We start from the raw sequence: 25,022 nt of genomic DNA, 5'->3' as shown, positions 1-25,022 counted from the left end.
ACACAGGGAGAACACACCACACTCCTCACAGACAGTCACCCGGAGGAAACCCACGCAGACACAGAGAGAACACACCACACTCCTCACAGACAGTCACCCGGAGGAAACCCACGCAGACACAGAGAGAACACACACCACACTCCTCACAGACAGTCACCTGGAGGAAACCCACGCAGACACAGGGAGAACACACCACACTCCTCACAGACAGTCACCCGGAGCGGGAATCGAACCCACAACCTCTAGGTTCCTGGAGCTGTGTGACTGCGACACTACCTGCTGCGTAACCGTGCCGCCCAATTTCATCATTCCAGTTCCTAATTTAATTTCATGCTTATGTAATGAACCTGTGTCCACAATGAGCTGAATTCACTCACAAATGCTCAAACATATGGTGCATTTTTTGGGGGTTTGCCAATGCATTTGTTTCCCTTGGGTGTGTTTTTGTTGCAGCGCATTTTGAAAATCATTATTATCCCTTTGTTATACATATTCAATCTTGATTAATATGTTTTATGATAATTAGCAATACAGTAGCAACATTGCAATAGGAACAAAAAGGGTTGATCTGATAAAAGAAAGACAATAGCATAACACACATAGCAAAGCATTGGTTTCTGTATAAAAACATCTCCTTTCTTTGTACTGTTCTACAGATTCACAAGAAAATCACTGCATGAAGACAGATTTGTAAAAAATGGAGCCCTTAGAAGCCTCCGGCAGGCAGATCATTTTTAGCAGTCTGTGGATTTCTTCCAAAGATATCTCCAGGCCCTGCTCCTGCTGTGTTTATTAGCAGTGTTCTGGAAACAGGCTTCATATACATTGCAAAGGTCGTTTAGGTGTTAAAACATCATTTTCTTCACTCCTTCCCTTCCCAGAAACCTGGTGAGAAGACCACACCTTCAGGCGGAGGCAAAGTGGTGATTACACTCCAAGAAAAGAGTCTTTCCGACCTCGTCAACACCTCTCTAGCTTCACTGGTGACAACCTGGCAATTGCAAAGTCTCTGGAATATTCTGCTGCAAACTTCTACAATGTTTGTATGTATTTAAATCGACTTTCGACAAAATTCATCACATCAAAATCACTGCTTCAATTCCTGGAGATTAGATCAAGGGATTCGGTGCTCTCCTCCAGCACGTTGCATTGTCTAGTGACATATTGGCAGTAGTGCAAGGCACATGCTTGTTCTCACCCTCCCAGGGCTGGTGGCATTGTGTGTGATAGTAGGACTTCAGCGGTGTAGAAGTGGAGAGACTTATATTTGGGTCAGAATCTTCCAAAAAACACCAACAACCAACAAAGCAAACCTATGGTATAATAGCAATTATTTGTGCTACATCCCCTATGGGATTTCTAATTGTATGTTAGCGCTAAGCTAACTCTGGAGCACATTAGCAGGTTTCTAAATTGTGATAGATATTCTGTATTGTATTTGATGCATGGAATCTATATTAACACTTTATTATCTTGTATAATGTTTGTAAAATCAGCTCCCGTTTGTAAAATCAGCTCCTTCTAATTTTCCATCGGCCAAATCAAGATTTCATAACTCTTAGCTGGAAAACAAAAGAGCAAGGAAGCTAAATTTCAGATGCTAAATATGTCTTAGCTGATGCGCAACACTTTAGATGTAGGGGATAAATCGTGTGAATAGGTTTTTCAAATAAACCGCTTCTTTAAACACTTTAAATGTTTTTAGACGTTCACCCAGAGCGTAATATAATGTGGTTAAGATGGTTTCCTCCTCAGCGGATCAAAACTAATAAGTCCTTTGGCGTGGAGTAAATCTTGGAGGATTGCTCCTCAAGGAAATGTGAAATGGGAGAAGGGGTGGGGGCCTTCATTGCATTATATCTCCAAGGTTGCGTTGTCTATTGATTTTCTTCCGCGACCCAGAATAGAGTGCTCGCTCAATTTGGACGGCATTGTACGCTTTGCATTGAACGATGAGGGCCAATGTGAGGGAGCGCCGTTAACAGTGGCACCTCAATCTTTCCCGTTTATGCACTGTTTCATTGCCATAGAGCACTTCATAAAGAGGCCAGGGTGACATTTCAAAGGCTTGCTGAAGATTGCAAAACAGGAAATAGTGAAGCAGTGTGGTACGTTTGAAGTGCACTTTGACTCGTGGTCTTGCTTCATACTGTGTTTTTTTTTTTTTTTTTGGTGTTTTTCAGTTTCCATAGTTTATTAATAGATATTTATTAATAAATCATTCATTGAGTGGATTATACTCACATTGTTTTTGTAGACAATAAAAGATCTGTTCATTCACTGTCTGATTATTACGGGTGTTTGTCACCTACATAAAAGTGAACTTGTGATCCCTGCATTCCACCGCGAGACCAGCGAGACGACACGCTCCTGATATAAGAACAATAACGCTCCATATAAAAACATCCTGCACACTTCCTGCTCTCCAGACTGAACCAAAAAGGAATGGGATGTCAGGCCAGCTTAGATCTGAATGCAGCACATATACCCAGAGCCACAGGGAGTAATGCTAAGACAGTGGCTTTGTGTTCTTAGCTTTACCCAGCGATGCAATGCAGGTCACGGCTCACACAGAGAGAAAGGTGTGGTGGAGAGTCATAAGCACTGAGAAGTGGGGAGAGAAAGAGGGAGAGAGTGTGAGAGAGAGAGAGAGACAGACAGACAGGTGTAGTGAATAAGAACGGCAACTAGAGCTACAGGGTTAAGAAACTCGATTACTGTGATAGCATCAGAATACACAGCAATTACCCCAACACACACACACACATACTGGCCAGTGCACACACACACACACATTTACACCGCCAAGACCAGGCCAAGCGTGACCAACTTGAGAAGAATCAATGCCAACCCGGCACAACATCCCATCAGAACAAAGCACGTCTGGATCTCAACCCCCCAGGACCCCTGGCCTCCCTGGATACCCTGGCCCCCTGGCCCATTAGTGCCACTCACAAATCCCTCCCTCCACCACCTCTTGGTCCATTTCCTCTTCTTTTTCCTCCTCTCTGATTCTTTGTTTTTCTTTCAATATGGAAAGAAAAATGACATTAAAAACAGACCTTGTGTTTTTTCTAGTGCTGTCAATCCATTAAAAAAATAAATCATGGTTAATCACATTATTTTGTACAGTTAATTAGTTTGCTTTTTATTTATATTCAATATATTTTATCTACAGCTGACAAATGAATAAAATATTCTGGATTAATTGTCCAGTATTATTCATTTTCTATGTATTAGTTCTTTCTTTGTTTATTTGCTTTCTGCCATGAGATGCACTTGTTGTGATGGCTTCTTGTTGCAGATCAACAAGTGGCAATACCACCGAGGACGGAAAACAAATTGGCACAATTTGCTTTTTTCCTGGTGTGATTCTGTTGATAGAGGAGACCTGGCTTGTGTACATTCACACAGTGAACGGTGGAAATAAATCAGAGAACCATCGCAATTCTCTGTGTGCTTTATGTCGCTGATCCCTGTAGAAATGATATACAAGGCTTTCTATTAATTTGGAGGCACTGTGTTGGTTTCAAAATGAGCGTGAGGCTTCGTCAGAGCAGTCAAAGCTGATCCCGGTTGTTTATAATCAGTGATATGATAAACCCAGTCGATATGTTAATTATAGTCTCATTCATGTGTTCCGTTGTTGAAAATGACCGTTTGTTTAGGTTTGTTCGACCATGTACATTACAGATCAGACATGAACAACATGAGTGGAATAGCATGCGGTCTGTTAACAGAGACCAGGAGATGACACAGCAGAAACGGTGGCCACTCGGGCCACTGTGAAAAGTGGAAAATTGCTTTTTGTCGAATTATTAAACTAATTAACTGGGATTAATCAACAGCTCTGCGGTCTGAATGGATGGGAATATGCAACGGTTCATGGTTGTGACATCACAAACATGAGCTGGCCACTTTATTAAGCTGGGAATTGAACCCTAGTCCTATGGTTAGAAGTCAGCGGTGTTACCCAGGAGGCTTCACAGACTAATATGCTGGCTTTACTCACATCGGTGACTGTCCACTGCTCCACCACGATGGCGTCGTAGGTGGTGTTTGTGTTGGGGTCTCCTTCCTGGAAGATGAATACACTGTCTATGACCTTTGGCAGCTGATCTGTGGGGGAGAGAAGTGGATGTTAGTGAGGGACACATACAGGGGGCAGTGGAGGTCATAGGAGTCAAGTTAATGTAACTAAGCTAACACGAAATGGTGGCAAAAAACCTACAAAACACACTGGAGCAATAAAACGTAGAGGGATGAAGAGAGAAAGAAATAGCACAGAGATAAAGAGGGAAAGTGTGGTAATAAAGAAGAAAGACACCTGGGGGTGCCATTCGGTCTGTTCCCTCAAAGCGAAACAGGTCTTTAACTCATGACAGACGGCTCTAATTAAGAGCACAGTAACATTATGAAACATGAATATTGGAACGTTTTTCCATGTCATAAAATAAAGAAGCTGCTCAGAGCTCGTTTTCAAAAGGAAGTCGAGTGTCTCCCCGGTGGCTTCCCGTCCCCATGTTTGGCCCTGATTTAGAGCCGTGGCTGTGTATGCACAGTTAATAAGCTCAGCAGGGCTTTCAAAGAAGATGGACTTTCATGAGGGAGTCTGCAATTCCATCGTCCTGCGTCCAGAGGTTAAACAGGGCTGGAATGATCCAAAATAATGTTCATCCTCTAGGTACCTTGGAAGGGGCTAAAAAATCCCTTTACCTTCTACAGGGTTTTCTAGTTTTACCTACATTGTGACTGAACCAGCTCTACTAAAATATCAGATGTACAGTTTTCCCCTTAAGCAAGTCTCTTTGAGATTGCTGAGCAACCCTGAAACAGCCTGAGGCAAGTGTGTGATGATTAGCATGGTGCTAGCTGCTAGTTATGCATGTGTTCAAAGGTTTGTAGGCACATCTTCTAAGCAGGCATTTCCACTCCTTTAAGCTGCACCCATAGCTGAGGGTTGTTTAATCTCCATAGAAAATCATCGCCAGTAGGAAAGCAGTCTGGAGCAGCTGCACATGCACTTTAGGTCACCATGCCCAATCCCCAAGTGTTGAAAAAAGGGCTATAGGTGGAATTCAAAAGGTGGAACTGAGTGATGGATTCCTATCCCGTATTTTAGGTATGATGCAAGTAGACAAAAGTTGTTGGTAGATGGACAGTAAATGGTCATTTATTTCCATCTCTAACCTGTCAGTTTTTTATTAGCTTTTGGCTTGATGATTAGCTTGTAAACTTAGCCAATGTCAAAGCTGCCTGTAATTTCACAGCCTCCTCCTCGACTAATTTTGAAGAGCTTCACCACAGCCTTCCAAATCCAAATTTAACCTCTGCCCTCTGCTCGTTATACTGAGACAAGCGTCCTCTAGCAGTGCTTGCTTTCTTGTCCCGGTCCCTCCATCTCTGCTCTAATGCTGTTTGTGTCTGCTTGTGTCTCCTCGCCTGAGCCACTCTAGATTTCATTAGGAAAGTCCGGGAAGAGAGAGGGGGCGGGAAGATGAACGTGGGCTGGCCTTCATCAGCCAGACTGGTGAGAGAGAGTGGGAGAGAGAGGGAGGGAGAGGGAGAGAGAGAGAGAGAAATAGCAGCGACTGCCTCCATTCTCCCATCAGAAAAACCCATTTAAAGCTCAACTTACTCAATTGAAGACATCTCGATGGCCTTTTCAAACAGGGGCCATTGTTCTGACCACTATACATCAGACGTGTGTGCCTCAGGGGGCCATAATTGGAAAAGTCCACTCGGGAGATTGCCTTAGCTCTTACGGCCAGACGCCGGTGTCTCAGACCAAACGTCTATAGCGTCTATAGACCCACAGAGTGTGTGTTCAATAAAGCATTCAAGTGGTCAGGGGTTGCTGATGGAGACAGGCAGCAGTCGGGCAAGTAGTTTGTCTGCAAATAACTTTTGTTTCTAAAATCTATTACCATTTTATTCAAAAAGCTTTCTCTCTCTTTCCTTCAGATATCATTCGTCCCTCCCGAGATCAGTCCAGAGAGCTGAAGTAGGTGTAGTATTGGCCTCTGCTTCCTGTCCTGTACTGCAGTCTGTCAAAATGTGTATGTGTATCATTCATTCATTCATTCATACATTGTCTGTAACCCTTATCCAGTTCAGGGTGACGGTGGGTCCAGAGCCTACCTGGAATCATTGGGCGCAAGGCGGGAAAACACCCTGGCCTTCACAGGGCAACACACACATTCACTCACACACTCACACCTACGGACACTTTGAGTCGCCAATCCACCTACCAACGTGTGTTTTTGGACTGTGGGAGGAAACCGGAGCACCCAGAGGAAACCCACGCAGACAAAGGGAGAACACACCACACTCCTCACAGACAGTCACCCGGAGGGAACCCACGCAGACACAGGGAGAACACAGGGTGAATGTGTAAGTGTGTGTTGCCCTGCGATCGACTGGCACCCCCTCCAGTTGCCCAGTGGTCCCAGGGAGGTTCCGGACCCACCGCAACCCTGAACTGAATACAGTTACAGACAATGTATGAATGAACAACCTGGAGGTAATTAAGTAACTCTTCTGACTAATCTATAAAACCCCAGAAAGGAGTTGTATCTCACCGAATGCATGGACTGATGGAGTACCACATGCTAGGTTTCTCTCGTCATCCTTTGCCATGCACTATTTCAGACGGCTTATGCATACATTAATAAAGGGCATGGGTATAGAGCGGGCAGCGGTGCACCTGTATTGAATGTGACACTTGGTTCATGAGGCCAAGACTCAGGAAGGCTGGAGTAGGTGGAGTAGCGGGGGTTGCTGGGCAGATTTTCAGGAGGTCAGCATTTGGGGAGATGGCATGTTTTATGCAGGCTTAATCTCTGGTATGAATGTTCACCCTTCCCTTGAAGATGAATGCCTGGCTTTGGAGGGAGTACAGACGTTATGTGTTTGTGCATCAGTCATTCCTCCCTCTCTCTTTCTCTCTTGCTCTTCCTCCCTCTCTCTGTTTCTTCTCTTAGCAAATTTAGCCTCACCTAAACTGCTTCATTTACCACCGGATTTCTTTGTGTCGCCTGAAGGAAAAAAAGCTAGTCGAGGTATCTCCAAAAATCCTTTCAGCGGAGTATAATGCCTTATTGGAAATTCATATGACGAATACCAGTTGCCTGAGTGGCGTCTGAATATAGAATGCGCAGCATGAATAGTTATGCATATGAATGTCTCACAGCTGTGGATACTAATCCATTTCTGAAGAGAGAGGGGGGGGGGGGGGTGGAGGCAAAAAGGGACTCTGATGGAAAAGGAACCTTTTTAGTCCATATTGTCAGTATCTTTCCTGCCGGGAATGGCGTGGATGGGCCCTATGTCGGTCCGAGAGGCTCCTGGCCGCGGCATGAATCTTTAATCTCTCCGTCTCCCGACAGTGAGCTAAGGGGCGCCGGAGCTGCAAAATTCAATAAGCAGCTGATATCCGACTCTCGCCGGAGTCTCCGGCAGGCCCCTGTTCCCCCGCTGGTGTGCCCGGTCCTGTAGCGGCCGGTAAATGTACCCTCCTCCGCCCACTCTCCTGCTCTTCACCATGGAAACGGGTCTCAGAGGGGGGGAGAGGGGGCAGGATGGGGCACTTCTGGAGGTTCGGGACTCTGGAGCCGCCTCCGTGTGTCAGATAGGTGGCACCATAGTGGGAGGTAGGAGGAGAATGAGGTAACCGAGCGGAACTCCACATGAGCAACAGCAATAACAACCCTCCGCCTAGGGGCGTAATCTAATGGGGGGATGGGAAGGGTGTTGGAACCAAGAGATTTGGTCGGCCACAATATAATACAGAGATAAAATATAAGTGATGTAGAAAGTGAAGAATGTTACGAAAAACACTGGAAGTTTTCCATCTTCAAAGTATACCTCATGCTAGTTTGGCTCCGCCCACTCGTACACACCATAATCTGTGTGTTGTGGCAGATACAGGTACACACTTCCCATCCCTGTGGAAAGGGATGTTCAGTTCTAACTCTTCCCCTTGCTTCCATTTTTTAATTCTCCAGTTCCTTGGACCTCCTCATATTTAAAAGGTAACCAAGAGATCCGGGGGTATCGGTGGGATTTTAACTGTGTGTTTCTTCACTGGAAGAACCGGGCTGATGTTTGCTGTGTGCCCACGCTTTCAAGTGCACCGGGGAGAGTTCCTCTCATTAGGAATTCAAAGACTAGACTGAGGAAAAAAAGCACAGCAGCTAAATCTGGAGCGATGCGGATCATGTGATCTGCAGTCTGATAATACACACGTCTTCGTCTTTGCCTTCTGCAATTAGACGCCTGTGAAAAAAGAGGGAGAACACACGCTTGCGGTCCTTTGATATCGCATCGTTCCTCAACAACTCGGCGGGACTCTTCAAACACCTCCCTCCTCTTTTTGCACTCCTGCGCTTCTGGTGCACCTGTGCTCCACTCAGAGACAAGCAGGTCCTCCAGCGCTAATTGGTGGGTTATCCTGAAGTATTTTCATTTAAAGTGCAGTTTTGTTGACTTATGTTTCTCCACCGTAGCCATCGAGCCGGGCCACAGTTGCTGAGGGGACGCCGTCCCATTGCAGCTTCTCAGAGTAAGTGGCTTTTTGTGGAAATTATCTAACGAGGAGTTGACGTTGATGCATTGCCGTTGTCACCGACGTCCCAGTGCCATATTGTTCCCACCAAAAGGTCTGCAGTATTCTCAATGATGACAAATGCCTTCCTCCGAGCCGTGCGCCACTTTTACCCCGCACATCACCGTCAGGACGGCCCCCAAACAACTTAAATCGCTAGACTGTTTCCGCTTATTGGAAATGCAGTCAAATGAGCCCTCTTTGTTTCTGATGTCGTAGTTGATTGCGCTTTCAGAATGCACTGTGGCCTTCCCGTGCTGTCTCCACTCAGGTGAAGGAAATCTCAAACAATGCGTTGCAGTGAAAAGCTTAATTATTGAGACAGAAAGTAAAGCAGGGCGCGTTAATTTGACGGAGTTAATTGTATCTTCTAATAATTGCAGACCCATTCATTTGCAGGAGGTGAATTAATGAACATTAAAATCGTTCGCAAAGCACAGAGCGTGGGAAGGGATCCAAACAAAAGGCTTAAATACAGTGTGAGCTTAGTGGCTAAAGTCCATTTCCTTGAGGTCACCAGCATTGTGTGGAAAACCAAGTGGGTGTTAAACTTCGTAGTTTAAGAGTTCTCACAGTTGTTTTGCAGTAAAGGTGATGGTAACAGGTGCTCATCACAACTTAATGAAACATCCATGACCTGCCTTTGTCAAAATACCACAAGGATCAAACCCAACAGCAGCAGCGTTCTCCCCCAGTCTAAACAGCTGCTCACCCCCCGACCCGAGCACAAGTGTGAGTTGGTGGGCTCCAGATCCCCCAGCGAATGTGCATTTGTAAACGTCTATAACTTTTAGGCCATTTGTTTCATCATAGAAATGTTCAAGTTTCAGTTACAATGGCCGTAACTTTTATAACTAAAGAGTCAGACGTCTCTCTGTCCATCTCTCCACTCATGTATCAGTGCCCTACTGTATGACCCTCACCATTGTCTTCTCCCAGATGGAAGTACCCGTCCACCAGTGACGCCCCGCTGTTGAAGTGCTGAGTCATGTGGTCCAGCCAATGAGCCTCCACCCCGCAGCTCCCCTCCTCTCGCTGGTGGACCTTTAGAGGGACCTTCACTGTGTAATACTTCAGCGGACACCGCTGACCACCCGGGTAGTTAAACAGGCCGAAGAGCTCAGCGCCTGCGGACAAAAAGTGGAAGAAACACTCTCAGCAAAACCTCACGATGCAGGAAAAGATCACAGCCAGCATTATATGGGCGTACGGATGTTAATAGCCCTTACATTTTAATGTGGAAATATTCAGTTATATCACATACTGAAATCCAATTCTGCAGCAGTTAAGGTAGCAGTATGGGCTCAAGGTCATACCTAATGCCATGTGTGGGCTAGAGGGCTAGAGGGGTATGAACCCCCCCTAGAAAAGATCATTGGAACTGTGTTCTTTGGTGAAATGAAGCTAAATCTAATACCTTTATAGCTGAAGAACAACAGCAGTAATGCTCTCGTGGCTTATGCCATCAAATCCTCACAGAGAATCTACTTTAAAGATCCCGATAACATAATTTCAAAAATTATTAGAGCACACTTTCAAATATTGATGCATTATATAATGTGCAGATACTTTGGTGTAGGTTTTTAGCGAAAGTGATTGACCAAACCACAGAAACATTAGCATGTCTTTTTCATGTTACTGAACATAGTGGTGTAATTTAAGGCGATTTGTGATGGTTTGGGCAGTTTACACAATGCTAATTTACATACGCTTCTATTGCTAGTTAGCTACACTAGCCTCGTAGTGATTTTAGCATATGATTTAAAAAAAAAAGAAAACACAGTTCTTCACTGACTCCAGCCTGACGCCTGTCTGAAACTCATTACAGACCTGAGTTGAGATGTTAAAGGCCGGAGGAGCAAGACAGCATCAAATATTGAATATTAACCATGCTAGCAGAGCTCCGGGTGACCAGGTCTGTGCTTCATAGCTATTCAATTATGCTCTGGGCAGCTGTGTCCAGTAATAGCATTTACGTCCAGGATGCAGTTGAGCGATTAATTGATCAGATGTCCAAAGGGAAAGGTAAGTGATTAGTAGAATCAGGTGTCTCAGGGCAGAGTTTGAATGAATAAGGCGTGGTGACTGTCTGGCCCTCTTCGATGCTTTAGCTGGACACAGAATTAACCTTTACGTCTAAGAAGGAAGTGCCGCAAATGGATTCAAATGGGGCTGTGATGAATTTGTTTGTGTTTCGGCGGCGACCACACTCGAGCACCCCCTCCCTTTTACGGATCCATACAAGAACTAATGGCTGTTTGACCGAAAAGATAAATACAGATGCACTTTGGCTGTGGCAGGCGGCCGTTTTTACTGCCACTAGCCATTTACCATTTCTCTCTCTCTCAGGATCTATGCAAAGCAAATGAGAGAACAGGATGTTTCCCACCCACTCTCTCTCTCTCTATTTCTCTCTCTCTCACACACACACACACACACACACATGATCAGAAAGCGTCATGCCTGGCTTGAAACGCTTCTCTGTCAAACGTGGAGTCGAGGAGAATGAATCATTAATTGTGATTTCTCCTCAGCTCTGGATGAGTGATGTGACAGGCAGTAAATTCACAGCTCTGTCAGACTCTCCGTCCCACGACCAGCTGTGCACATATCACCCCACCAACCTCCAGTGCTGCGTCGCTAGCTAAAAGCGTCTTAAAAAGGGCCCTGTCCTTGTAACTTTTTTGATGAAAGCAGTAGATCTGTGAACAGTCTCATTAAGATACTTCTCCCCAAACAAAGACAAACATCAGATGTCCGAAGTTTATTACAGTTCCACTGGAGCTACGAGGCTAGCGTAGCTAACTAGCAATAGAAGCGTATGTAAATTAGCATTGTGTAAACTGCGCAAACCATCACAAATCGCCTTAAATTACACCGCTATGTTCAGTAACATGAAAAAGACATGCTAATGTTTCTGTGGTTTGTTTCAAAGTGGAAAGAAGTACTGACATAGGATGCTAATGTTTTTAGCGGTAGCGGTTTTTCACACAGTGGGGGTCATCAAATGGATTTGACCTGAGGTAATATTTTCATGGAGGAAATATACTTTGAGCTGCTTTAGAGCAAACTGTGTATTGTTAATAAAGATTTACCCTTCCACAGAGCTTTAGAAACACAAATGTTAAGTTTGTGTTAGCACAGTGCTAACTGGTGAAATAGAGCTTTCTCAAAGTAAAAAGCAAAGAGCTATTAAGGTTTAATTCCTTTAAACTCACTTTAAAACTGGCACAAACATTTTTTTTTCATTATGATGTATTATTCAGTATTTAATATTTAAATAAAAGAGTGTTCAGAAAGTGCAGGATGTTTGTTGTCCTACATACACTTAAAGATTTAACTTCTGAATCAAACCGTATGTAACACGTTATAATACGCCTCTTACTCAGATCAAAAGAAGCAAAGCCGAAGCTGGCAGAGTTGGAAAAACTGCTGCACTCTAAACATGAAAGGAGTTGACAAACCGTCTGTGTGACGTTCGAGTAGCTACCTAGTGAAGGAAGCCCTGTAGTGTAAGTACAGATGCGGTGCTGTAAACAAGAAAACAAGCACATGAGCACAATTACAAGCCTTCACATCTCTCAGCATCTCCGTCTGATCAGCAATCATCTCCGTGACGGGGTCACGGTGCTCCACATCAGCGGATAGAACTGCCAGAGAACATGACATCCCATCAGCCGCTTGCCTAATCCCTGCTATCTGAACTATTTCAATCAGCCCAAACACATCGCTAAATAAATCCTACAAGTCTTGACCTCTGTCTTCTCCAGGGCTTAGAACTTCGGGAACATTTGGACAAAGACACGTTTCCAAGAGCTGTTTACAAAACGACCTCCTGTCAAACCATAAATAGTTTTCAGTGAAACAGTCTGACAACACTGTAGTTTGACTGACTGGTGATGGTAGCTTGTGTGGAGGGAGATGTATGGAAAACCTGGACTTCCTTCCTTTACTGACACTTTTTTACATTTACATTAATGATCACAATCTCGAACTCAGACTTCTGGTTCCTATCAGCACCACTGTGAACGATTCGAACACACTTTTTCTAGAATGGTGCGTTGTAGAGTAATCAGCCCACTCTGAATGCCTCTTTTTTTGGCAGTAAATTATGCATAAAAAGTAAAACAAAAGCTTCCCACTGCTTGTTCAAACACACCTGATTCATTAGCAGTTTTGAGCTAGGTTTCTGACTGTGTTTGATCACGATAGAGTGAAAATGCGGTCTGTCTGGTGGTCCTGGTTGGGTGGGCTGCTCTCAGATGAAGCTGTACATCAGTGATTGACAGCAGCTTTTGGCAGGGGTCACGGCACCACTGCCTGAGTGGGATCAGTGGCTCGTGTGGGCCGCTGGTGGGTTAGCGACAGGATCGCTCTGCTCCTGAAACCGACGCTTCCACGGCCAGATGGACCCCAAGCTGCCATCGCAGGCGTCCCAGCACGCCTCCCTCACACTACCCGGCATACGGCTTGCACAATGCCACAATTTCTCCCCCACAAAACGGCAAGGACGAGGGCCGCCATCTGGTTTTCCCACAAAAAAAGCCAGAACAAAGCCCAGTCTAAAGCCCGCTGTGTGTTTGTTGGAAATGCCAAAGCTGCATGCTCCGGTTCCTGCAAGCCATTGTTGGTGTCCACTGAGTGACACCACTCGTTTGGGGGAGAAATTACAGTGTGAATATTGAGGAAGTGAATAGTTGCATAGTATAAACTTGAGAAGTTAGCCTGAAACAAAAGCTCACATCATCTAATCCTGGTACATCAAAGAGCCTCCCAGAAGACAGAGGATTGGAGGATCATCTCGTCATAATCACTTTAACAAAAAAGAGAGAGACTGCTTTACTTTTTGAAATGAGATATTTCCAAATGAAAGACATTTCTGAACATGGTCAGGCCGTGACAATAAAGCATAGTAGTGAGGGAAGTCTTGACTTGACTGAGCTTAATTGTAGCGGTATTTCCAAGTACTGGTTCTAGAATAGTCCGGTCCTACACGTTTAACGATTTACGCCTACTTCACCTTAAGAAGAATCTGTTAATTAGCATATTAGCCCTTTTGAGATCAGGCTTATTTTTCACGACGACTGACGTGCAGACCGACCAATTAAATGTTTACAGAGAAGGTTATCGACCTATAACGGTAGCTCTACAGTCCAATCAGAAGATATTAGGCTACTTCACCACGCCCCCCTCTCACTCAAGCGAACCAATCGGAGTAGGGGAGGGCGGGACTAGCATGTGAACGAAACTTCTCGAAGTTCTATGTAAGCTCTAGAAAAACAAAATCCCGGACGTTTGTGAAATTCCGCCCGGACATTTTTTTAAGTCTAAAAAAGAGGACATGTCCGGGTAAAAGAGGACGTCTGGTCAACCCTAACTAACAGAACAGGCTCAAGAACCAGAGTATTTGGGTGGAAAATGGCTACCAGACAGCAAGGTCACATGTGCTCTCTAGGACTCCTAGCCTTTGATGGCTGAAGGGGCTAAAGCTTAGACTCTGCGTTCATTTATTTATGAGAGAACACTTCTTGTACTATTTGCAGAATCACCATTGGAAATGCTTTTTAATCTAGGCTTAGTCTTTAATCTGGGTCTGTCAAAACAAGACCGAGGTTCTCCAAGACCTAGACTGAAATCACAAGTACTCTCCTCACCACTCTTGGCTAGGGACGGCTTGCTGGCTGGCTCTGTGTCTTTGGACTTGTTGTTGTGCACTGGTGTAGTTTTCTGCCCATCACGATGCTCTGGAGTCAGGGTGATGGACATCCCGTCTGAGAGTGCGTCTCCACCTCTATCCCCTGAGTCTTTCAGGTCCTCGGCCTCAGTCTGGCTGCTCCAGTCCTCGGGCCCACTTTCCGCCACCTGCTCGGGGTCTCCCTGATGGCTGGGGCTAGCCGTTAGCTCTGACCCCCGCAGTGAGCTGGGGCTGGAATGCAGGGAGAGAGACAGTTCACCTGCATCTACCCGCCCTGAGGCACGGCGGCGGAGGCCTGAGGGCTCCTGGATGAAGCCTGCAAATACGATGCCCTGGTCGGCTGCGTCCTGAATCTGCTGGAGGAACACAGACATGAACCAAATGACACTCTGTATACACCACTTTTTTTAAACACAGCTTCCATAGGTTGGGAGATACATAAATGAAATGAATAACATTTGTTTTAAACAAGCTACACCTGGTATTAGTCATAACCAGACTTCATATAATGAAAACTGAGCATGACATCAGTCCTGGAAGATGGTGATACATTTTTTGAGTAAATCTGAAATATACATTTTGCAGGGAAATTAAAAAGCTAAATGCTAGATCTAACAAATGTATAAAAGTTAAGAATGAATGTATAATTAATTTAAAGGCTAAGCACCAGCTCTATGAAAGTGTCAAACAAATAAATACAGTGGAATTTGAGTTCCTAACTTGTGTTTATTGAGAGTCAGAAAACATGTTATTTCTTACTAATTGAAGGAATAAGGTTTAAAAGACCGTTGGTCCCCCCCCCCACAACGGTGTTGGGAAACTCTAATAGGCGTCTTGCCTGTGACGTAGATGGTGGACAACAACTCTAGAAGCTGCACTTAATTTAATGCAAAATGACAAAAAGGTGTGTTGTTTTTGGCTGCAATCATTCAATGTACAGTGGGACATCTGTGAACAAATGGCCCAAAGATCCCAAAATATCCAGAAAATGGACTAAATTTGTCAACTTTAAACGGGCACTTTGGAAAGGACCATCCGCTCACTCCGTTATCTGTAGCTCATTTCACTGACGCTTTTCCAACAATATGGGCATGTAAGGACACCAACGAAAGGTGTTTAAGAGCCTCTGTAACATGGAGGTAAACAGGGTAAGGACACTCACTTCGCCTGTTTTAGTTGGTGTTAGTTAACGTTAGCTTGACTCGCTAAACTCGGTGTCTCAGATTATACTCGGCTACGTAGCTGCATTACGGAGGTTTATAGTGTCGGATGAATTCGAGTTCGACTTCGATCACATTTACAAGAATAACGGTGCCTCTAAATTTGAGTTTAGCTTATTGCTAGGCTATTGTCATGAATAATGTTGGTTATTTAGCTAGATACTGTCATAACAGTCAGTCATAACGGTGTTTTACCGCGGCGTTGTTCAGCTGTTGTCCACCAGTGACGTCACGGTCGCGTTCGAGAATTTCCGTAGCGAGCTCGGGTTTTTCCATCAATTTAATAAAATTGTCAGTTTTAAAGCAAATTAAGCTGCTATTTTCATTTTAATTCATACTTATATCTGTCAGTAACTACAATAATGTCAAATATTCATGGAGGTCCATTAAGTGGTGCTTAGCCTTTAATGTGTGTTACGTTCATAAGGATTATCGATCAGCTGTCGTATATCGCCACTTTCCAAAGAAAAATGTGCATCTCCATTTATGAATAGTTTTAATTTACTACATCATTTGAACACAGCAGCTGTCCTACACACTGAGGAGAAATGTCATGATGAATGGACCAATCGAAATGCTCCAAATTGACTAGGAATACAATCTTTTTACATTGAAACCCACAGAATTTAAGAAGGGTTTTTTCCTTTCTCTGTTAAAGTGCCTATTTTGGTGATACGTGTTTTCTTTGGACAGGGATGGTATTGTGTTTGTGAAACTGTCATCAAAACAGACACCAACAGTGAGTATGACATCTGTCTCCTGCTGGAATTGTCCTTTATGTGTCCTGAAGCACTTCTATGGCAGTGATCACGAAGGGCTAATATAGCTTATGAGTGTTTTGAAATAAATCTGCCAGCTTTGTTCACAGTAAAAACGTCAAGCATGAATAACGCTCCACATTATTCCAACAATCGCACTGCGTCCAAAACAATTATTTACAAACCCAGCCCCCCTCCCCCGCCCCTCCTTCCCTTGGACTGGGCTATTCAGTATTAACGATGTCTGATTAGAATGGCTGGGTCCACAAGGGGCTTGAGCATCACAAAAAAAATAAAAATGAAAAGAAAAAAATCGATTGTGTCGCGTCTGCCCCTTTATTGTCGGAAAGCATTCGGAGGGCAATATTTGAATTCTCATCAAATGAAATTGAATTGTTAACTGTCAAGGAATGCTAATGATGCCATTTTCCATTCTGCTGCTTTAATAAAAGCCAGCCTGAGGCCTCTGCCGCTGCCGCTATCTCCGCCTGATGCCTCCGTCGACAGAGGGAGAATCACTCTGCCGGGATGCAGCAGTTTATTCTGTCGAAAATTAAACCGCGGAACAGGGGCCCGTCCCTTCCAATTGCATTGTTTAATACATATTGAACATTTACGCCCAGGGTACTGTCATTATATTCGCCAACAATAAGGCAAATGAAATTGTGAAGATAAGAAACCGTCCCTCTATCGTTCTTCGGGGGGTGATAGTAATTCCTTCGTCAGAGAAAAGGGCACCGAATCATTTCCGCTTCTTTTTTTTCCCCCTCCTTTGCTTTTTTTCTGATGTGGGGCGAAGAAGGAAGATTGATGCACTGACGGTTCATTGAGATTAATAACGCTGAAGATATGCACATCATAGCGGCGAGGTTTGCCCAGATACCGGACCGTAGTGGCCCCCTGCTTTCCAATATCAATCCATTGAGGGGAATGAGTGATGAGTATGTGGATCCCGATTACTGTTTTACCCTCATTCATATGGGCAGCGTGTCTGGATCTGATACGGAAAGTGGACGGGACAGCTCTGATAGCTGTGGAAATAAAGAGAGCTGCTTACTTTCTTCACGTAGCCCTGGATGTGCTCTGTGGTGGGGATGTGGTCAGCGCTGAGACACTCCTCCAGTTTCAGGTGGTACGGCTCAAAGTCTGCTGGACTTTTCTCGGGACTGTGAAAAAGAAGATGACACAGTATATTAACTATTGATGTCCTTGGGTTCCTAGCCTGAGGATCACAACTGTATTTTCCAGGGACCTGCACAATTGAATACATTATAAAAAGGACAACAACAATTACAGACCATCAACAACAACAGCAACAACTATAAACAGCATAGTAGCTGAAAAAACTGCATAGTAACAAGTAGCTGATTGGATATCACTGTATCAGTTCGTCAACCAATAATATCTAGCCAAACTGACCATTGACAAAAGGCTAGAGGCGGGCTCTAACAGTTCACCAAGGGGGTGGAGCTACAAGCCACAAGTTAAATGTTTCCGATAAAGTGGCCAGTCATATGCATATACAAGCATATTTCTAGTCTGTATTCACAAGCTCAGTCCACAGTCATAGTCCACTGGATATATCAATTCATGAGCTCAGTTACTGAAAGAACGGGGGGACGCTCCGGCTTAGCAGTGGCACCAATTGAGCAAAAAGAAGCTTAACCCAAACATATCCCAGGATTCTTGTACTGCTTTCTTCCTGCTTCCATTTCCAAAGTCAAATTACTTTTCTTTCTCTTTCAGTCCCTGATTTTCTTTTTTCTACACACGCTCCAATCACACACAAGCTGGGAGCGTGCGGGCCAGTCCCTGTTGCTTTTCAAAATAATAAACAGCTCAACACACTTGGAGGAGAGCCCTGACTTCCCATTTCTGTCACCTAACAGAAGCCCTGCATTGGCAGTAAAAGTGGTCATGTGATTTCCCACATGACGGTACTGTAAACAGAAAACACAAAACAGTAGCAACAACGGAGACGCTCCAGATACGGGTTTAGCTTTTACTCAGCATTTGGGTTTACAGCATTTCTAGCAGATCCTTTCTTTTCTTTTACTGCACTCTAGGTCTGGCTGGACCTACTCCTCTGACCGTATAAGGGCTTGTACTTTAGCAGCTGACCAATCAGAGCGTGATGTGATGTTGTCCACTGTTCCAATGTTTCCATATCAACGGTGATGTTAACAGGCACTGTGTTCAAAATGGCCTCCCTACAATACTGCCTATATAGTGCACTATTCTAGGGAGCTGAGTTATTTGTACACTATTTATTGTGGTGCATTGTGGGATTGTTTGGATGCACTGAACATTGTTTAATGGCGCTGTTTACGAAATGGCTCCCTATTCACTATTCCCTACATTACTCACTATATAGTGCACTATTCTAGGGAACTGAGTTATTTGTACACTATTTATTGTGGTGCATTGTGGGATTGTTTGGATGCACTGAACATTGTTTAATGGCGCTGTTTACGAAATGGCTCCCTATTCACTATTCCCTACATTACTCACTATATAGTGCACTATTCTAGGGAACTGAGTTATTTGTACACTATTTATTGTGGTGCATTGTGGGATTGTTATGATGCACTGAACATTGTTTAATGGCGCTGTTTACGAAATGGCTCCCTATTCACTATTCCCTACATTACTCACTATATAGTGCACTATTCTAGGGAGCTGAGTTATTTGTGCACTATTTATTGTGGTGCATTGTGGGATTGTTTGGATGCACTGAACATTGTTTAATGGCGCTGTTTACGAAATGGCTCCCTATTCACTATTCCCTACATTACTCACCATATAGTGCACTATTCTAGGGAGCTGAGTTATTTGTACACTATTTATTGTGGTGCATTGTGGGATTGTTATGATGCACTGAACATTGTTTAATGGCGCTGTTTCCAAAATGGCTCCCTATTCACTATTCCCTACATTACTCACTATATAGTGCACTATTCTAGGGAGCTGAGTTATTTGTACACTATTTATTGTGGTGCATTGTGGGATTGTTATGATGCACTGAACATTGTTTAATGGCGCTGTTTACGAAATGGCTCCCTATTCACTATTCCCTACATTACTCACTATATAGTGCACTATTCTAGGGAACTGAGTTATTTGTACACTATTTATTGTGGTGCATTGTGGGATTGTTTGGATGCACTGAACATTGTTTAATGGCGCTGTTTACGAAATGGCTCCCTTTTCACTATTCCCTACATTACTCACTATATAGTGCACTATTCTAGGGAACTGAGTTATTTGTACACTATTTATTGTGGTGCATTGTGGGATTGTTATGATGCACTGAACATTGTTTAATGGCGCTGTTTACGAAATGGCTCCCTATTCACTATTCCCTACATTACTCACTATATAGTGCACTATTCTAGGGAGCTGAGTTATTTGTGCACTATTTATTGTGGTGCATTGTGGGATTGTTTGGATGCACTGAACATTGTTTAATGGCGCTGTTTACGAAATGGCTCCCTATTCACTATTCCCTACATTACTCACTATATAGTGCACTATTCTAGGGAACTGAGTTATTTGTACACTATTTATTGTGGTGCATTGTGGCATTGTTTGGATGCACTGAACATTGTTTAACGGCGCTGTTTCCAAAATGGCTCCCTATTCACTATTCCCTACATTACTCACTATATAGTGCACTATTTCTGGGAACTGCATTCAGGAGGGTTGTGAACAATTTTGGACACTACATAATGTGTCAGCTAGAGTACTTGGGTTGAACACTACCTACTGTGGTGCATTGTGGGATTGTTTGAGTGCACTGAAAATTGTCCACTATGTTTTCGGACACTAGTACAAAATGGCGCACCATACAGTAAATCGTCAATGGTTAAGGATGGTTATTACATCACCAGGGATGGACTCCCCATCTCCCAATGACAGCTCAGACAGCTGCGAGTTATCTGACCCTGACCCTGCTCCTAGTGAAGTGACTTCACACTGTATGTACTCTACTGCTCTGCATAGCTTAGCATCAAAGGGATTCACCAGTGTGTTAGACTGGTTCGCCTGAGAACAAATTTCATATTCTCTTCCCTTCACCAACAATGCCCCTTTTGTGCGAGCCCCTTTACGAGTGCCGGTTCTTCAAAGGCAGTTCAGAAAGATTCATAAAAGGCATGGGACCGCACGGCCTGATAAAACTGTGCATAATTCAATGGTATGCTTTTACAAATGCAGACAAATACTGGCATTATTTAATAAGGGGATTTAAAAGGGGCTCATTCGCAATGGATAGAGATCAGTAAATCCGTCATCCGAGGGGAGAAGCAAATAAGGAAAACAGAAGCTCGCAGAGTCAATATTCTCCGGCTTAGCGCTTCTCTGAGCTTTGTCTCTCCTTCTTTCTGTGAAGGAAATGTATGTATAACTTGTGTGGAGGTCCACACCCTCCCTCTATCCTGTTGACAGAAGACACCCACATTCCCTCACCCACCTATCTCAGCTTCCTCCTCCTCCTCCTCCTCCTGTGTTTGTGCGAGGGAGATTAGCCGTACCTAGCCTGAGGATGGACTGGGTCTGGGAGTCTCTGTGATTTCGCAAGGTTTTAGTTCTTGGAAGATTCAGTGTGAAACCAATGAGGTCCCGATGAACTGGTGGCAAAAAAATATTGGTGCCCAAAAATAGGACAATCCAGTTATTCTCAAATGACCATAGCTTTAATTAGGCCAGTCTCTTTCAAGACGTATCGCATATAAACATTTGTAACTGTACAATACACGCCCTTGATTTTATAGTAGAAGCTGCAGCAAAGAGGGACAAAGCACCTATTGATAAACCTGATTTCTAAAGATAAGTTGGACCAGGGCACGGTGGTGCAGCAGGTTAGTGTCGCAATCACACAGCTGGAGTCACATAGCTCCAGGGACAGTCCCAGGTGACTGTCTGTGAGGAGTGGGGTGTGTTCTCCCTGTGTTTGCGTGGGTTTCCTCCGAGTGATTGTCTGTGAGGAGTGTGGTGTGTTCTCCGTGTCTGCGTGTGTTTCCTCCGGGTGACTGTCTGTGAGGAGTGTGGTGTGTTCTCCCTGTGTCTGCGTGCGTTTCCTCCGGGTGACTGTTTGTGAGGAGTGTGGTGTGTTCTCCATGTGTCTACGTGGGTTTCCTCCGGGTGACTGTCTGTGAGGAGTCTGGTGTGTTCTCCCCGTGGCCGCGTGGGTTTCCTCTGGGTGACTGTCTGTGAGAAGTGTGGTGTGTTCTCCCTGTGTCTGCGTGGGTTTCCTCCGGGTGACTGTTTGTGAGGAGTGTGGTGTGTTCTCCATGTGTCTGCGTGGGTTTCCTCCGGGTGACTGTTTGTGAGGAGTGTGATGTGTTCTCCATGTGTGTGCGTGGGTTTCCTCCGGGTGACTGTCTGTGAGGAGTGTGGTGTGTTCTCCCCGTGGCCGCGTGGGTTTCCTCTGGGTGACTGTCTGTGAGAAGTGTGGTGTGTTCTCCCTGTGTCTGCGTGGGTTTCCTCCGGGTCACTGTCTGTGAGGAGTGTGGTGTGTTCTCCCTGTGTCTGCGTGGGTTTCCTCCGGGTGACTGTCTGTGAGGAGTGTGGTGTGTTCTCCCTGTGTCTGCGTGGGTTTCCTCCGGGTGACTGTCTGTGAGGAGTGTGGTGTGTTCTCTCTGTGTCTGCGTGGGTTTCCTCCGGGTGCTCCAGTTTCCTCCCACAGTCCAAAAACACATGTTGGTAGGTGGATTGGTGACTTAAAAGTGTCCGTAGGTGTGAGTGAATGTGTGTGTGTGTGTATTGCCCTGTGAAGGACTGGCGCCCCCTCCAGGGTGTGTGCTCTGGACCCACCGACCTGAACTGGATAAGGGTTACATATAATGAACGAATGTAGTTGGACTAGCTGGTGTCCTAATATTTTGTCCATATATAACACAAATAATGGATGGATAAAAAAACAATGAAGCAAAGGACTGCTGAAAAATCCAAGATTAGAAATGGGTTGTTGATGTAGGACTCACATGGGTCACTTACTTTAAACACTGACCCTGGTTATTGCTGTTACTTCGACACTCACTAGCCTTCACGGTGCCCTAACCACAGCCACGTCAGATCCACTGTAGCCTATGAATTGCAACTTTTGCGAACACATACTTGCAGCCAAATCTGAATCCATGCATTATGAGTGCATTACAATGACTCTGGAACTGTAGGGTCAAAATGACCAAACCTTGCCTAGTGTTCCTTTAACCATAAATACAGCCCTAAACCTAAATCTTATTCTAAACTTAATGTAACCCTAGATCTTAGCTTCCCCTTAACCCTAACCTTACCTTAACTTTTAAACATGTCTTCAGTCTAATGCCTGATGTTATGGGCGCTTGCTTTTTTTTGTAGCTGAAAGGCAGAGAAGTCCCAACAGTGTGAGTGTTTTTAAATTGATTGTGGTCCCCACAATGTCAGTGCACACACACACACACACACAGGGAGAGAGAGACAGAAAGAGAGAGAGAGAGAGAGAGAGAGAGAGAGAGACAGAGAGAGAGAGCCATCTGCCACTTAAACACAGCTCCACTCAAGCTGCAGTGTGACCAAGTCCCTAGACACTCACTTAAACCTACTCCTACAGCCTTTACTAACACACACACACAGACACACACACACTTTACTGAGGTGGAGGTGCCGAAGGTGACGCAGAGCTAATCACATTTACACAGAACTCTGACCCAGAGCAGGTCTGAATGTAAACGTTACTCTGGAACTAACTAAATACTTGTGTGTGTTCAGAAAAGATGATGATTTTAGCCTTGAGGTTATGAGACTGCGGCTTGAACAGCAAAGTGGATAATACCCCTGCTTTCCACCCAGCAGACTGGGGCTCACTTTCTCATGCAGCACACCGTGCTGTACCAACAGCAACCCTGGGAAAGACCCCTAATGCTAGTGGTTCTCTCTGTAACACAGCGCAGTAGAACAGTGAATCCTCTGCCACCGCCCGACACATTTTAGAGGTTTCTCATCTCCCAACAAACCTGATGCAACTAATGAGCTGACTAACAAACCCTTTCTGAAGTTGGAGTGGGTGTGACAGAGAAGTGAAAAGACTACAACGTGCAAAGCGGAGGCCCGCCAGGACCAGCACTGGGAGGATTTCAGTGCAGTGCAGTGTTTTGGAAGCTGCGCGGAGGTGTTAAGTCTGTAGGCAACACAGCAGTCTTCTCCTAGGGTGGGATCTTAGTCACAGCTGGGTAACACCACTGGAAAATGTGTGTTTGCCTAGAGAAGATCTAAGTGTGTGTGTGTGTGTGTGTGTGTGTTTTGTGGGGACCACAAGCTGGTCCTCTGAGTGAAATTTATTACATTGTAATGTCAAAACATGTTTATGGTCAGAGTTAGGGAAAAGGTTAGGGGATAGGGTCAGGATTAAGGGTAAGAGTTAGGATTAAGAGTAAGAGTCGGGATTAAGAGTAAGAGTCAGGATTATAAGTAAGAGTCGGGATTAAGAGTAAGAGTCGGGATTAAGAGTAAGAGTCAGGATTAAGAGTAAGAGTAGTGATTAAGGGTAAGAATCAGGATTAAGTTTAAGAGTCAGGATTAAGAGTAAGAGTCGGGATTAAGGGTAAGAGTTAGGATTAAGCATAAGAGTTAGGATTAAGGGTAAGAGTCTGGATTAAGAGTAAGAGTCGGGATTAAGGATAAGAGTCAGTATTAAGAGTAAGAGTCGGGATTAAGGATAAGTGTTAGGATTAAGGGTAAGAGTTGGGATTAAGGGTAAGAGTTAGGATTAAGCATAAGAGTCTGGATTAAGAGTAAGAGTCAGGATTAAGAGTAAGAGTCGGGATTAAGAGTAAGAGTCAGGATTAAGAATAAGAGCCAGGATTAAGGATATGTGTTAGGATTAAGGGTAAGTGTTAGGATTAAGGATAAGAGTCAGGATTAAGGGTAAGTGTTAGGATTAAAGGTAAGTGTTAGGGTTAAGTTTAAGAGTCAGCGTTAAGTTTAAGAGTCAGGATTAAGGATAAGAGTCAGGATTAAGAGTAAGAGTCAGTATTAAGAGTAAGAGTCAGGATTAAGGATAAGTGTTAGGATTAAGAGTAAGAGTCAGTATTAAGAGTAAGAGTCGGGATTAAGGGTAAGTGTTAGGATTAAGGGTAAGAGTTAGGATTAAGGGTAAGAGTCGGGATTAAAGATATGTGTTAGGATTTAGGGTAAGTGTTAGGATTAAGGGTAAGAGTAAGGATTAAGAGTAAGAGTCAGGATTAAGTTTAAAAGTTAGGATTAAGGGTAAGAGTCAGGATTAAGGGTAAGAGTCAGGATTAAGTTTAAAAGTCAGGATTAAGGGTAAGAGTCAGGATTAAGTTTAAAAGTTAGGATTAAGGGTGTAAGAGTCAGGGTAATGGGTAAGAGGGTAGGGGGTAAGAGTTAGGGCTGGTGTAAGAGTCAGGATTAAGGGTAAGAGTCAGGATTAAGGGTAAGAGGGTAGGGGGTAAGAGTTAGGGTGAGAGTAAGGGTTTAGGGTTTGTTTAGGTTAGTATTATTTATGGATAATGTAAGGAAAAACGTACACAAAATAAATACAAGTCTAAGTAACGGCCTCACAATGCATGAAAACATGTGGTGTGTGTGTGTCATCACTCAAAGGTCTTTACTGTTCTTATCAAACAAGACACTATATGCAATGTTTCTGGGTCTTGAGCTAGCATCCTGTTTGTGTGTGTGTGTGTGTGTGTGTGTGTGTGTGTGCCCCCTTGCGCATGTGCCCATGACCGCATTTCCATGAC

At 44.3% G+C, this 25,022-nt stretch overlaps 1 protein-coding gene across 2 annotated transcripts in view; it reads right to left on the bottom strand.

Moving 5' to 3' along the window:
* The window catches only part of LOC136666474 (raftlin-like), a 100,706-nt gene that overhangs the window by 21,743 nt on the left and 53,941 nt on the right, over positions 1-25,022 (bottom strand). The window contains exons 4-7 of one of the 2 annotated variants that reach the window (XM_066644663.1): positions 17,336-17,444; positions 14,260-14,656; positions 9,529-9,732; positions 4,013-4,119 (exon numbers count right to left, since the gene is read on the bottom strand). In XM_066644663.1, the coding sequence (XP_066500760.1) occupies positions 4,013-4,119; positions 9,529-9,732; positions 14,260-14,656; positions 17,336-17,444 (817 nt within the window). The remainder of the gene's footprint in view (positions 1-4,012; positions 4,120-9,528; positions 9,733-14,259; positions 14,657-17,335; positions 17,445-25,022) is intronic. The other variant, XM_066644672.1, reaches the window with a different exon arrangement.

The sequence above is a fragment of the Hoplias malabaricus genome, chromosome 1, assembly GCF_029633855.1.
Source record: "Hoplias malabaricus isolate fHopMal1 chromosome 1, fHopMal1.hap1, whole genome shotgun sequence".
In the NCBI taxonomy this organism is placed as follows: Eukaryota; Metazoa; Chordata; class Actinopteri; order Characiformes; family Erythrinidae; genus Hoplias; species Hoplias malabaricus.
The sequence above is the reverse complement of the archived record's forward strand: the minus strand, read 5'-3'. Positions and strand labels throughout refer to the sequence as shown.